The sequence below is a fragment of the Neomonachus schauinslandi genome, chromosome 16 (assembly GCF_002201575.2).
Source record: "Neomonachus schauinslandi chromosome 16, ASM220157v2, whole genome shotgun sequence".
NCBI classification, from domain to species: Eukaryota; Metazoa; Chordata; class Mammalia; order Carnivora; family Phocidae; genus Neomonachus; species Neomonachus schauinslandi.
In genome coordinates this window covers 5,555,776-5,569,596 of record NC_058418.1, presented here as the reverse complement: position 1 = coordinate 5,569,596, position 13,821 = coordinate 5,555,776, and the positions used below count along the sequence as shown (strand labels likewise).

Sequence of the window (13,821 nt, the reverse complement as noted above, 5' to 3'; positions counted from 1 at the left end):
CCACCCAGGGAGGAGAGACCAGCAGCAGACCCCGTGTCCTGCCCCCCATCTCGGCACCTCCCTCTGGCACCGGAGACTGGACCAGGACCTCTGAGGACATGCGAGGAACGGGACACAGTGAATCTCCTAAGGTCTTCCCATCTGAGGGGCTTGTCTGAGCAGCATCGTCTACACCAGGGAGCTAGTCAACTCCTGGCTAGACCTGGAAGGTCACAGCCTCATCTAGACCCTCAGGTGTTCTGTCCTGCAAGGTGGAGGATTCTTTAGGTCTGTGTGAGCCTCTGGGGCAGAAGAAGAGAAGGGATCCTGGGTGAAGAGAAGGCAGGAGCCATTCATTCATTAATTCACTCATTCATTCATTCATTCCCCAAATGCTTAGTGACCATCTGTGTTGGGGGAACTGGAGACAAGACAGCTGGGCCTGATGTGGTCCGTCCCGTGACATGGTCTCCACCCAGGGTGCCACTCCCTCCCCAGACATACAGTGCTGTCCCTGTGGGGTTCAGAGCTGCAGGCACCTGTGACTTGGCCATATGTCCTGGATATTTTCTAAAAATATGAGTACGAGATTATTTTTGACATGTAGTAAACAAGAGCAACTCTTTTCAAGCTGCAGAACTTGAACCATACCCATTAAAGAACAACTCCCCATTCCCCCCTCCTCCCAGCCCCTGAAACCACTGCTGCAATTTCTGTCTCCAGGAATTTGACTACTTTTGAGACCTCACATAAGTGGAGTCATCCAGTACCTGTCTTCTTTGTGACTGGCTTGTTTAACTTACTATAACATCCTCAAGGTTCATCCATGTGGCAGCATATGTCAGAATTTCTGTCCCTCACCTGGGTGGCTCAGTCGGTTAAGCGTCTGCCTTCAGCTCAGGTCATGATCCCAGGGTCCTGGGATCGAGTCCCGCATCGGGCTCCCTGCTCCGCGGGGAGCCTGCTTCTCCCTCTGCCTCTGCCTCTCTCTCTCTCTCTATCTCTCATGAATAAATAAATAAAATCTTTAAAAAAAAAAAAAGAATTTCCGTCCCTTTTTAAGGCTGAATAATATTCCATGGTAGGGGCGCCTGAGTGGCTCAGTCGGTTAAGCGTCTGCCTTCGGCTCAGGTCATGATCTTGGGGTCCTGGGATCGAGCCCCGCCGCGGGCTCCCTGCTCAACAGGGACCCTGCTTCTCCCTCTCCTTCTGCTGCACCCCTGCTTCTACTCTTTCTCTCTGTCAAATAATTAAATTTAAAAAATCTTTTAAAAAAATATTCCATGGTAGTTCAGGCCACATTTTTTTATTCGTTCAGCTGCTGAGGGACACTTGGGTTCCTTTTACTTTTTGGTTCTTGTGCATGAACACAGGTGTGCAAATATCTCTCGGCCCCTGCTCGTAATTCTTTTGGATATGCACCCAGGCGTGTAATTGTTGGATCATATGGTGATTCTATTACTAATTTCTTTTTTTTTTAAAGATTTATTTATTTATTTGAGAGAGCGAGAATGAGAGAGAGCACATGAGAGGGGGGAGGGTCAGAGGACGAAGCAGACTCCCTGCCGAGCAGGGAGCCCAATGCGGGACTCGATCCCGGGACTCCAGGATCATGACCTGAGCCGAAGGCAGTCGCTCAACCAACTGAGCCACCCAGGCGCCCCTATTACTAATTTCTTGAGGAAAGGTCATACTCTTTTATTAACTTGATCTATTATCAAGTCACGTAAGCTGTGCATTTTAACATCTCCAGTCTGGATCCCTCCTCTGATTCTGGATATTCATACTCCTGCTCTCTCCCTGACATCCCCAGTTGGATGTCAAGTGGCTTCTCAGAATGAACATCACCCTTCAAAACCCGGCTCTCTTAAGTCCTCCCTGGAACAGGACTCTGTCCTTCTAGCTGCTCAGGGGAGACACTGGGCATCGTCCTTGTTCCTTTCTTTCCCCCACACCCCACATCCATTAGAACATGCTGTTGGCTTGACCTGTTGGATATATCCAAAACATATCCTCCCTACCTACACCGCATCCCTGGCCCAGCACACCACCACCTCCTGCCTGCACCGGCCCCCCCACCCCAGGGCTGTGCATCTCTTTTTTGCTGCCCTGGGCCCAGTCTGGCTGATTCTGAACAGAGTAGCCATGGGGATCCTGCTAAAATGAGGGTCTCAGCATGTGTCTGCTCTCTGCAAAGGCTTCCAGAATCCTGTGGCGGGCTGCAGTGGCCTTCCATGGGGTCTGCGCCATCCTCTGGGCTCCCCCACATTTGCACTCCTGTGCTGTCAGCCTCAGAGCCACCAAACTCACCGTTCCCCTCTTCCCGTCTTCCTGGAATACCTTCCTCTTAGGCAAGCAAAGAGTCTGCTTCTTCCCTACCTTGGAGTCTTTGTTCCAATATCACCTCCATGGCCTCTCAGCTCCAGGAAACCCAGCCCGATGCGCCTGAGAGCTTTTCCTCCAAGCCTGTATCGATAGGTGATACGCTCTAATTTTATTTATTATTTACTTGTTTTATTCTTGTCTCCATAATGACAGCACCTTCCCGTTCCCTTGAGGTTTTTTGTGGTAAAATATTTGCAAAAATAAAACTTGCCCTTTTTAACACTGTGGAGGGTGCAATTCAGTGACACTACGTACACTCACAATGTGGTGTAACTGTCACCACTGCCTCTTCCCAGAACTTTTTCATCATCCCCAACAGAAACTCTGCGCAGTTACCCAACAACCCCCGCCCACCTCCATCCCGAGCTCCGAGCAACCCCCATTCTACTTTCTGTTTCCATGAGTTTGCCTGTTCTGGGTAGCCCAGAGAAGCAGAATCAAACAATGTTTGTCCTTTAGTGTCTGGCTTTTTCCTTTAGCACCTTGTTTTCAAGCGTAATCCCTGTGGCGGCTGCACGATATTCCACTTGTGAGTCTACACCGCAGTTTGCTCATCCATTCTTCTTTTTTTTCAATTATTTATTATTATTTTTAAAAATTTTTATTTATTTACTTGAGAGCAAGAGCGAAAGAGAGAGAGAGAGAGAGCACAAGCAGGGGGAGTGGCAGGCAGAGGGAGAAGCAGAGTTCCCCCTGAGGGCAGAGCCTGACTCAGGGCTCAATCCTTGGACCCTGAGATCATGACCCTGAAGTCAGACATTTAACTGATGGAGCCACCCAGGCACCCCAAAACTGTTTTGCTTCTTACTTTATGATCTGGATAACTCTTATTTCTATTTCTTGCATTTATTGCACTGGAAAGGATCTACAAAATACTGTTTAATAGAAGTGGTAAGGGCAGCCATCCTTCCTTGTGTTTGATCCTGGTGGGAAAGTTCTGTGACCTTTGGGATTGGCCCCTCCAAGCCTTCAGAGAAATCGTTAGCAGAAACTTTCTGTTAAAGTGTCTAACAGAAGTCCTGACACACACGTCTTCAGAGTTCACAGAAAGCTTTGTGTCAGGACTTAACTGTTTTATTTGGAGCCTCTCATAGATCTTTCATGATCATCTGGCTAGATAAGGATGACTTCCCTGCTTTGTAGAACAGTAAAGTGAGTCATAAAGTGATCCATGGCATAGACGGATTGGAACGCAGTTCTTTTGGACACAAGTCCTGGGGTCTTCCACACATACTAGGAGATTCAAACCCTGTGAAGAAGGCCATTAATTTTAAAATAGTCAAGGTTGAGAAATCATAAGATTAGTATGTTGAAGTTCTAATCCCTGGTACCTCAGAATGAGACTGTAGGAAATAGGGTATTTAAAGAGGCAACTTCAGTTAAAATGAGGTCACTAGTGTGGGCCTTAATCCAGTACATCTGGTGTCCTTATAAGAAGAAGAAACTAGGACACAGACTCACACAGAGGGAAGACCAGGTGAGGACACAGGGAGAAGACAGCCAACTACAAGCCAAGGAGAGAGTCCTCTGCTGACACGTTGATCTCAGACTTCCAGCCTCCAGAACTATGAGAAAAGCAGTTCCTCACTTGTGTGTCTTGATCTCTGAGTACTCCGTGTTGATGCTTTCCCGTTCCTGAGGCTTCAGCTTGGGAAATCTGAGGAGAGCATAGTGGAGTTCCTGCTCCTCTCTTGAAATGGGGCTAGCCTCAGCAGGAGCTGGGTGGTCTGCAGGGCTGTCCATCCAGGACTGGTGCTGATGTGCCTGAGTGGAAGGAAGAGGATGGACTCAGAGCTGGTCAATAGGGTCGGGGGGTGGGGGCGGAGGGGGGAACAGCCAAGGACCACAAGGGGATTGGCCCTGATGGAACTTTTATCACTTACCCATTAATTTATTATTAAAAGTTTAATAATTAAGATTGACCAGCCCTTAGTATTTATATTAATTGCATTACATTCTTTAAAAAATGAAAGCTGGGAGAGGATATTATTATCATACTCATCACACAAATAATAAAACTAAGGCTAAGAGAGATGATATACATTGCCCTAAAGACACACATCTATATAGGGGTGCTTGGATGGCTCAGTCGGTTAAGCATCTAACTGTTGATATCAGCTCAGGTCTTGATCTCAGGGTGGTGAGTTCAAGCCCCGGGTTGGGCTCCACGCTAGGTGTGGAACCTATTTAAAAAAAAAAAAAAAAGACACACATCTATATAAATGTATAAATGCACCATTGAGCCAAGACTCAAAACCAATTCTTTCTAACTATAGTACCATCCTTTGTCTGGACAGAGTACAAGATGCTGTGTGGAGTGACGAACACAGCAAGTACATTTCCTGAGACCAGGCAGCTTGTGGTTTTCTAGGAGAGGTAGTTACTAAACAAATAGAAAACAAATACAGAGTACTACATTTGTGATATGAGATATTTTGAAATCTAAAGCAGGGCAGGGGTGGCATATCCAGTTTCCGGGCAGCGGCTAGAAGACCGAGCAGTCAAAATGTCAGCCCACATCCGCTCCGTGCCCGCAACACCCTCAGGCTATAGAAGCATGAAACAGGATGCCCTCACACAGCCTCTCAGAGAGGCAAAGAGAAACAGTTCTCAGATTAAGAGGAAACAGGTATTTCTCTGGGCTCTGGGGATACAACAGGGAATAAAACAAGAGCAACAACAACAAACTGCCCTTGGGACTCACCTGCTAGGGGAGGGAATGATTCTGATTGTAGTAATGAGTACTGTGCTTAGTCCCTGTCAGCTACTATGTTAGACACTTGTCATAATTACTCTATGATACTCTATGTACTCGTTATATTCCCATGTCACCAAAATAAACAGAGGTCAGAGAGGGTGTGTCACTTGCCCAAGGTCATCCAGCTTGTCAGCAGGGAAAGATGGGATTTGAATGCACGAGTCTAGCTCCAGAGTATGTGCTTTGAGCCACTATACTGTACTGACTGCAAAAGACATTCACTTAAAAGAAAAAAGTACTGAGAGGGGCGCCTGGGTGGCTCAGTTGGTTAAGCATCTGCCTTGGGCTCAGGTCATGATCCCAAAGACCTGGGATCCAGCCCCGAATCGGGCTCCTTGCTCAGTGGGGAGCCTGCTTCTCCCTCTCCTCCCCACTTGTGCTCTCTGTCGCTATCTCTGTCTCTCTCTCCCAAATAAATAAATAAAATTTAAAAAAAAAATACTGAGAATTTGAACGTAAAGAAATGGAAAATATATCTCCTGATTCCCGACAAGATGGGGATTTAGCCCACTCTAAGGGTTCCATTCCCCAAGGTTGACCAAGGAGACAAAAGACAGGCAATTACATAAATTAAACTTTTTTTTTTAAAGATTTTATTTCTTTATTTGAGAGAGAGAATGAGACAGAAAGAGCATGAGAGGGTCAGAGGGAGAAGCAGACTCCCCGCCGAGCAGGGAGCCTGATGTGGGACTCGATCCCGGGACTCCAGGATCATGACCTGAGCCAAAGGCAGTCGCTTAACCAACTGAGCCACCCAGGTGCCCCACATAAATTAAACTTTAAAAAGGATTTTGCATGTACTTGTTCTGCCCAGGTTACTGAGAGAAGAGTTTTGAAATCATCAACTGTAATTGCCAATCTGTTCTCCTTGCTGTTCTGTCAGTTTTCTTTTTTTTTTTTTTAAAGATTTTATTATTTATTTGAGAGAAAGAGAGAGAGACAGAGAAACAGCATGAGAGGGGAGAGGGTCAGAGGGAGAAGCAGGCTCCCCACTGAGCCGGGAGCCTGAGTGGGACTCGATCCCAGGACTCCGGGATCATGACCTTAGCCGAAGGCAGTTGCTTAACCAACTGAGCCACCCAGGCGCCCTGTTCTGTCAGTTTTCATCCATTTGTTTTGATGAATGATGCTCTGTTATTGGAGGTATACATGTTTAGGATTTTTACATCTTTTAATGAAGTGATAGAAGCCAGATAAAGACAGTAAATATTGCATGATTCCATTTATATGAAGTTCCAGAAGGGACAAAAGAAATCCATAGTGATAGAAATCAGTGATTGCTGGAAATGTCAAGCTGACTGAGCAGGGGAACAAAGGAATTTGGGGACCTGATGGAAATATTCCACATCTTGACTGGGGACATGGGCACAGGGTGAACACATTTGTTAAAATTCATTTCACTGCATACTTAAAATGGGTGCATTATTATGCGTAAAGTGTACCTCAATGAAGTTGATATTAAATAAACACAGTGGTAGATTTGAAAAATGCAGAGTGGGAGTGATGAGTTGTGAGTTTGGGGTTCCCCAGTCTCTCTACCCTAGGGCTCCAGTCTACCACTTCCCTTGCACCCAGTGGGTCTGACACAGACTAAGTTTGGGCCATTGTACTTGCGGGTAATCAACACCACAAGAAAAGGCTAATAGTCCAAGGAAATGTGATACTCTGACGTAGGAGGCAGAAACACCCCCAACAAGCAAGTGGGCTATATACATATTCCATCAGAAAGAGAAGTATTAGAGCAGCTGAATCAGTAATTTAAAGTGGAACTCAGGGAATATTGGATGTTAATAGGGAAATGCTCAGGTTCCCATACTGAGGGTGGCTTCCAAAAGCTATTTGCTGGATAGGAGCTCACAGCCTGTCACTCACCCCAGAGCCTGAGCGGCTGGCTGCGTTCATGTCCATGCTTCGCATTGGCTGGGCTTCTTTCTTCTTGCAGGTCTTCACTCTAAGGGAAAAGCCCTAGGCCTTTCAGCTTGGTTATTTGGGGCATGCAGTAGGCGGACCATCCCCTGCAACCCATGAAGAGCATAGAATAAGGTAGGTGGAGGTGGGTCCAGTCTCCAGATGCTCCCCCTAATCCAAGAGCTGGACCAGGAGCTGGAAGAGACCCCAGGTTTGGCCCAGTTGGGTATGGGCTGATCCACACCACCACTCAGCCTCCTTCCCTGGCCCCTGGATTTCCAGGCAGCCCAGGTTCTTCTAGCTCAAGCTCTCTAAGATTCCACAACCTCATCCTCTTCCCAATCCAGGCCTCTCCCTCCATTCCTGGACCCACTCTCACCTGAAGATAAGGCAAAGGCAGAGGGAAAGCAGGGCTATGGAGCCAGCTCCCCCAACTGCTCCCAGGACCCCAATGGCCCTGGGTTCTGGTGTACCTGCAGAAAATTTGCGTTGTGTGTAAGCCTCAGCTCCAATACATGGCATGTTCCGACCGGCCACTTCCCTCTCTCTCTCTGTCCAATTAGTATACCCACCCACTCCCCATCCAGGACTCAGTCATGTGGCATTCCGCTGACCTGTGGACCGTGGACCAGCCCCTTCCCCTGGCCTCAGAACTAAGGATCTTAAGCCTCCACCTCCTCCATTTGGGGTCTTGGTGGCTCTCCCCCACCAGCCCCATCTCTCCGGGGCTGTTATGGGTTGAATTATGCCCCCCCACCAAATTCATATGCTGAAGTCCTAGCCCTTTGGCACACCCTTCCACCCCCAGCATCTCAGCATGTGACCTTATTTGGAAATAGAGCCTTTACAAAGGTAATCAAGTTAAGATGGGATCCCTAAGGTGGGCCATAACCCAATATGACTGGTGTCCTCATAAGATGGGGACGTGTGGACACACACACACACACACAGGAGGATGCCATGTAAGCATGAAGGCAGAGATTGGGGTGATGCTTCCACAAGCCAAGGAACACCAGAGATTGCCAGCAAACCCCAGAAGCTAGGGAAGAGGCCAGAAAAGTTTCTCAAAGCCTCAGAAGGAATTGATCTGCAGGCACCTTGATCCTAGGCTTCTAGCCTCCCAAACTGGAAGACAGTAAATCCCCATTGTTTAAGCTGCCCAGTTTAAGGTACTTTGTTACAACATCCCTAGAAAATTAATACAAGGGCCAAGTTCTCCTTCCTCCAGGCATCACCCCCCAACAGCCCCCGGACCTGGCAGCAGCAGGAAGGCGGCGCTCTGGGACCCGTGGGCATTCCGGGCCTCGCAGCTGAGTCTGAGGCCAGAGCCCAGCGGCCCGCTGAGGCTCAGGGAGCTGTTGGCCCAGGGCCCTGCAGAGCTGGAGGTGATGGTCCAGGAGGCGTTGCTGTGGTTCCCCTCCAGCAGCCCCTCCCCCAGCCGCCAGCGCAGGGTGGGGGCCGGCTGGGCTCGGGAGGAACAGCTGCAGTGCAGCCCCTCGCCGTCCCAGGAGCAGGAGGGGCTGAGCAGCTGTGGGGGGTCTGTGGGAGGGAGGAGAAGGGTCAGCAGTGTCTCTCCTGCCCACGCCCTGGGCAACCTGCCCCCAGGGGTCCCTACACTCACAGACCACAGAGAGATGCAGGGAGACATGCTGGGAGCCCAGCGGGTTCTGAGCTTGGCAGGTGAGGTCTCCTTCCTCTGCAGCCCCTACTTGAGGCAGGTCCAGGTTTGCACTCCTGTAGATGGGGGTGGCATTCTGGGCGGGGGACCCCCAGAACCAGCTCAGCTCGGCAGGGGGGCTGCTGTCAGCAGCACAGAGCAGACGCAGAGCCTGGCCCTCCAGGATGAGAACCGATGACATGTTTTGCAGAATCTTCGGGACTTTGGAAGAGAGATGCAGAGAGAGAGGGAGAGAGACATGAGCTGGGTGAAGCTGGTGTTTCCTCTGGCAGTGTCCACACTTGCTCTGAGGAGGGAACTGGCAGAGTCCAGTCTGAAGGCCTGCAACGGAGGCTCGGACGGTTTCCCTGGAGCTGCTCCAACTGTCCAGCAGATGGAAAACCGAGGGCTCGGGACAGGGATATGATGAACAAAGGCAGTGAAAGGGCCAAAGCGGAGCCCAAAAGCAGGAGGATTTGACCAAAGAAAGTTGTGGGTGAGCAAACATTAACTTCAAGGAGTCAAGGTTTGTGGGGGCTTCTTCCCACAGCTCTCCCTGTGCCTGACTCAGTGGCTGGCTTCTTGTATGTGTCTCATGCAGTTCCTAGCCAGCAGGGGCTCTGAGACCCAGAGAGGGCTGTCCTGGTGGAGACCCAGGTTCCACCCCAGTCCTGGAGAAAAGAGGTTCTTTCCTACCTGTTCTGTTTCCTTGGAAGATCCTGATAGCTGTGTTCTGTGGAGCATCTGGACAGAAGGATGAGGCAACCTCAGCATTCGTGGCAAGGGAAGAGTGGGTGCTGGGCCTTCCCCCAGGAGCCATGGAAGCAGGTAAGGGGGTTCCCTTCCTCCTTAGCTACCAAGACCCCATTGTCAAGCCCTAGCCCAGCTCTGCCCTGGTCTCATGACCTCAGGGATGTGGGCATCCTGGCCCCGTACTCACGGGTGACATTGAGTTGGATGGTCCTTTCCACCATCACACCAGCTGCAGGGAAGTACACCTGACAGGTGAGGTTGGTGCCATGGTCCTGGGGCTGTGGGGTGAGGGTGAGCACAGAGGAGAGGTGGGTCCTGGGGCCCAGGGAGGTGAGAGCAGCTGACGTCCAGGAGAAGATGGGGGGTGTGCCCCGCTCACAGGCCCAGGGCACAGAGCAGGTCAGGTTCCCGGGGCGGCCAGACTCCAGGGTCCCCGGGATGAGGATGTCAGGTGTGTGAGTCAGGGCTGGTGAGGATAGAGAGGATGTTGTGGTCCCTCAGTGTTTTGTCATCCTGCCCCAGTGCCTGGCCATGGCTATCTCTACCCCTCATCATCCCCAAGAGGAACAGAATGTTCATTTTTCTATCTCTGGGGCCTTTCCCTGGGCCCCTACCATACCTGTCACATTCAGAGAAAGCATATTATCTAGATATGAATGTGTGTGCATTCGAAAGAAGTAAGTTCCACTGTCTCCCATGTTGACTCCCGTGATGTCCAGGGAGCAGTCCTTGGTCTGGGGGTTCCCAAGGAGGAAGAATCGGCCCTGGGTCCTCTCATGCAGCTTCTGGTTCGGTTTGTTTGTGGCCACTGGAGGATCACGGTTTACATCTGCCCCTTTCTGGAACCAAGACATTTGGGGGGTTGCAAAGGTAAGCCAGGGGTAGGAAAACATGCACGGCACGTGGACACACAGGCCCTCCTGCACGATCACGGACTCCTGTAGTTCCAGCTGGTAGCTCAGAGCTGCATCCAGGGGCCCTGGAGAGAGAGGGAAACACTCAACCCGGAGCTCCGGTGCCTCCTCCAAGTGGGGTTCCCTCTCCCCTCAACCCACTCACCTCCCCACAGCATAAGCAACCACAGCAGCATCCCTCCGTGGTGCCTGGGACAGCCTGCCTTCTGCAGTCCTTCTGACAGAGAAAGGAAGCCGCAGGATATGGGAGGGCAGAGGAAGCTTCGACCGGAAGCCTGTGGTAGAAACAAAAGGCCACGAACCTATTATAGAGAACTTCAGACCCGCAGTCAACTGTGATTAACTGGTTCCCTTTCTGCGTGTGGCAGGTGGGTCCCGAGGCTCAGAGGCGGCAAAGGTCTTGCTCAAGGAAGGCAGCAAGGAGGGATGAGAGCCTCCAAGTCCTGCCTCTTGGGCTCCTGCACAGTTGTCCGAACTGGACACCTGTTACTGGACAGAGAAGCGGTTCTGAACTCAGGTTCGGCTGCTCGCCGCTTGACAATAATACTCGCATACACCTAAAACTAATATAATACTGTATGATTACTATACTGGAATTAAAGGAAAAGGAAAAAAAAATCAATACTTGAGAAACAAGTGATGGTGCTTTATTCAGGAAGCTGGCAACCTGGGAAGATGGCAGACTAATGACTCAAAGAAGGCCCAGGAAAAGGGAAGGGAGCTACATGCAGGAGAAGCACGTGCCAGACAGTTAGTCATATGCGGACATGACCCTGAACAGACTTGCTGGCATCCACAGCAGCTGTGTTCCAATGTGGTCAGGCCTTCTCTTCTGGGAAAGTCTGGTCCTTCACTCCTCAAGGCTAGTGGTCTGCCAATCTCAAAGAAAGACAGTTAGGTCTGCTACAGATCAAGGGACTTAAGTCAGCAAGCAAGGGGTGCATAAGCATGAAGCAAATTAACCCTTCAGACCTGCTGCAATGCTGTTATAGTCCCACCTGGCCAGCCCCCCAGAGAGTCACAGTCTCAGGACCCTCATTCAGGTGGCCTGCTAGGGATGGGTCTCAGGACAGCCTACCTAGCTTCAGAGGCATAAAAGAGTCCAGATGAGGCAAGAGAAACAACATACACCTTCACTTCCTTCCTTCCTTCCTTCCTTCACAAACTAACATTAAAAAAAAAAAAAAAAGACAGGTTTGAATCAGTCCTGACCCTCAACTAGCTCAAGCAGTAGGGGAAGACAGACAAGCTTGAGCTTTATCTGAAGGCAAGGGGGAGCCATGGAAGGTTCTTGAGCAGGAAAGGGGCAGGGTCACATAGTTATCAACATGATCCCTCTAAGGCCAGTGTAGGGAAGACCTGGAAAGGAGAGGCTGGAGGCCAAAAGGCCAGAGAAGAAACTGTTGTGACTTTGGGGAAGGGGAGAACCAAGCCCACGTGGAGACATTGGCCTTGGGGATGGAAGAAAGAATTATTTAAGACACTTTCAGGAAGTGAAACTGAAAGAGAGGTGCAGTGGGTGGGGGGAGGGACTATTAGAGTGACTCCCAGAGCCCTGACTCTAGTAATGGGGGCGGGAGGTGCCATGGCCAAGAGCAGTGTGAATGTGCAGGGCTAGGCTGGGAAGAAGGTGGTGGGAAAGGTAGCTGAGTTGGCCCCAGGGGCAGGTATATTCACTGAGGGGAGCAGAGGGCCCTGGATGGAGCTGTGGGAACACACACACACACACACTCAAGCTTAACTGTGGGAATGGGGGTGAGAGACTGAGATGGCCTGGCCAGGAAAGTAGCAGCAGCAGGACATGGTCCTTGGTGACCCTGGTGGGAGTGTTTCCAGGAAGAAGCTGGAGGGGGCAGCAGCCAGCCAGCCAAGGGGGCATTCAAAAGAGCAGCATCAGCCTTCTCCCCTTTGAGCTCTGACACCCCGCTTCTGCCCTGAACAGCAGACACCCCACCTCCATTACTGCCCAAAGCAGAGTGTTTTTCCAACCTGGGCCATTTCCTTGGACAGGGCCCAATACCAAGATTCCTAGAATATTTGGACCAGAGAATGACAGTATTTTCTATTTCAATTTTGGGGGGTGGGGGAGGCTAACCCTTTGGATCCACAGAAGGGTGGTGAAGCGAGACTGTCGTGCTTTCTTCTTCTTCTTCACACCAGGCTTCTGGCCAGTCCTCAAGTCACATAGGCCCTCAGGGATGCAGGTGTCCTGACCAACAACTGTAGGAGACGTTGAGCCAGGTGGTGTCAGGAGTTTAGCTGAATGAGTGGTCTAAGTAGGCAATTGAAACAACCATGAGTCAAAATGAAAGTAACAATGAAGCCTTTAATCACATACTATGGTGATACATTGTACCAGAGTCTAAATGGGAGAAAACACCAACTCCCCCATTTCACTTTCCCCCACAGAAAGGCGGTTGGGTTCTAAAGAAAAAAATAATTCTAGGGGTGCCCGGGTGGCTCAGTTGGTTAAATGTCTGCCTTCAGCTCAGGTCATGATACCAGGGTCCTGGGATCGAGCCCCACATCAGGCTCCCTGCTCCAGGGGAGACACTTTTCCCTCTCCCTCTGCCTGTCGCTCCCCCCTTGTGCTCTCTCTCTGTCAAGTAAATAAATAAATAAATCTTAAACAACAACAACAACAACAACAAAGATATGATTCTAAATGTCAAGGGAAAAATTATTCACGACACTTGTTAAGGAATGGTAAAGACTGTATTCAGGGCCATTGCAATAGGTACAGGAACCACCACAATGGGGTTTGGCAGCAGGAGAGAGAGATTGGGCTCAACTCTGAATACAATAAGGGAAAGTGGGAATTTATAGCCGAGGAGCAGGGTGAGGGTCAGTGGAGGGAAAATCGCTGTGAGGGGTGGGGATGCGGAGGCAGGAGTAGAAAATACTGAGTTCTGAGTCAGAGTGGGGAAAGTGTCTTCATGTTTTTCTCCTCCTTCCCCCATAAGGAGGCCTCAGTTGAGGAGCCTGAAGACCTCTGCCTAAGACCTCAGATAAAGAGAGGGAGGAATGAAGGCCCCTGGCCTATGGATGCAGGTATTCGAGGAGCATGACCAGCCAGAGAGGTCTGAGTCCTTGACGGGAGCAACTCCCTTCAGAACCTTTGATGCACTGGCTGTCACCAAGTCTGGAGCAGGGAGGGCAGGTTTCCCCCTTGAGGCCTGCCCTCCAAGGAAGGCCTTCATCTTTGCCTGTGATCGGGCCTAGAAAATCACATACAGGTTTTAACCAAGGGCCAAACTTCTCAGATGGTTCTGTCCACAGAACTACGACCTCCCAGAAAGGTCACCTGATATGTAGTGCTGGTGTCATGATCTTGGGATCCTAAGATATGGATGAATACTGAAAGATGGGGGGCCTTGGGGCCCAGGGAGGAGAGAAGCATCTTCTTATACAAGCTCCTGGTAAAGTGCTCTTTAGATTCTGAAAAGACTCTGTACTACACGTTATAA

General features: G+C 50.1%; 1 protein-coding gene across 1 annotated transcript; it reads right to left on the bottom strand.

Annotated features, from left to right (window-relative positions):
• Nucleotides 1–3,948: 3,948 nt before the first annotated feature.
• Nucleotides 3,949–10,530, bottom strand: LOC110572724 (sialic acid-binding Ig-like lectin 5). Its single transcript, XM_021681106.1, has 9 exons — nucleotides 10,479–10,530; nucleotides 10,060–10,401; nucleotides 9,628–9,906; nucleotides 9,384–9,431; nucleotides 8,652–8,909; nucleotides 8,266–8,569; nucleotides 7,410–7,487; nucleotides 6,995–7,073; nucleotides 3,949–4,128 (listed from the first exon to the last, which is right to left on the bottom strand). The coding sequence occupies exons 1-9, from the start codon at nucleotides 10,528–10,530 to the stop codon at nucleotides 3,949–3,951; spliced, it is 1,620 nt and encodes a 539-aa protein (XP_021536781.1).
• Between the last annotated feature and the right edge of the window lie 3,291 nt (nucleotides 10,531–13,821).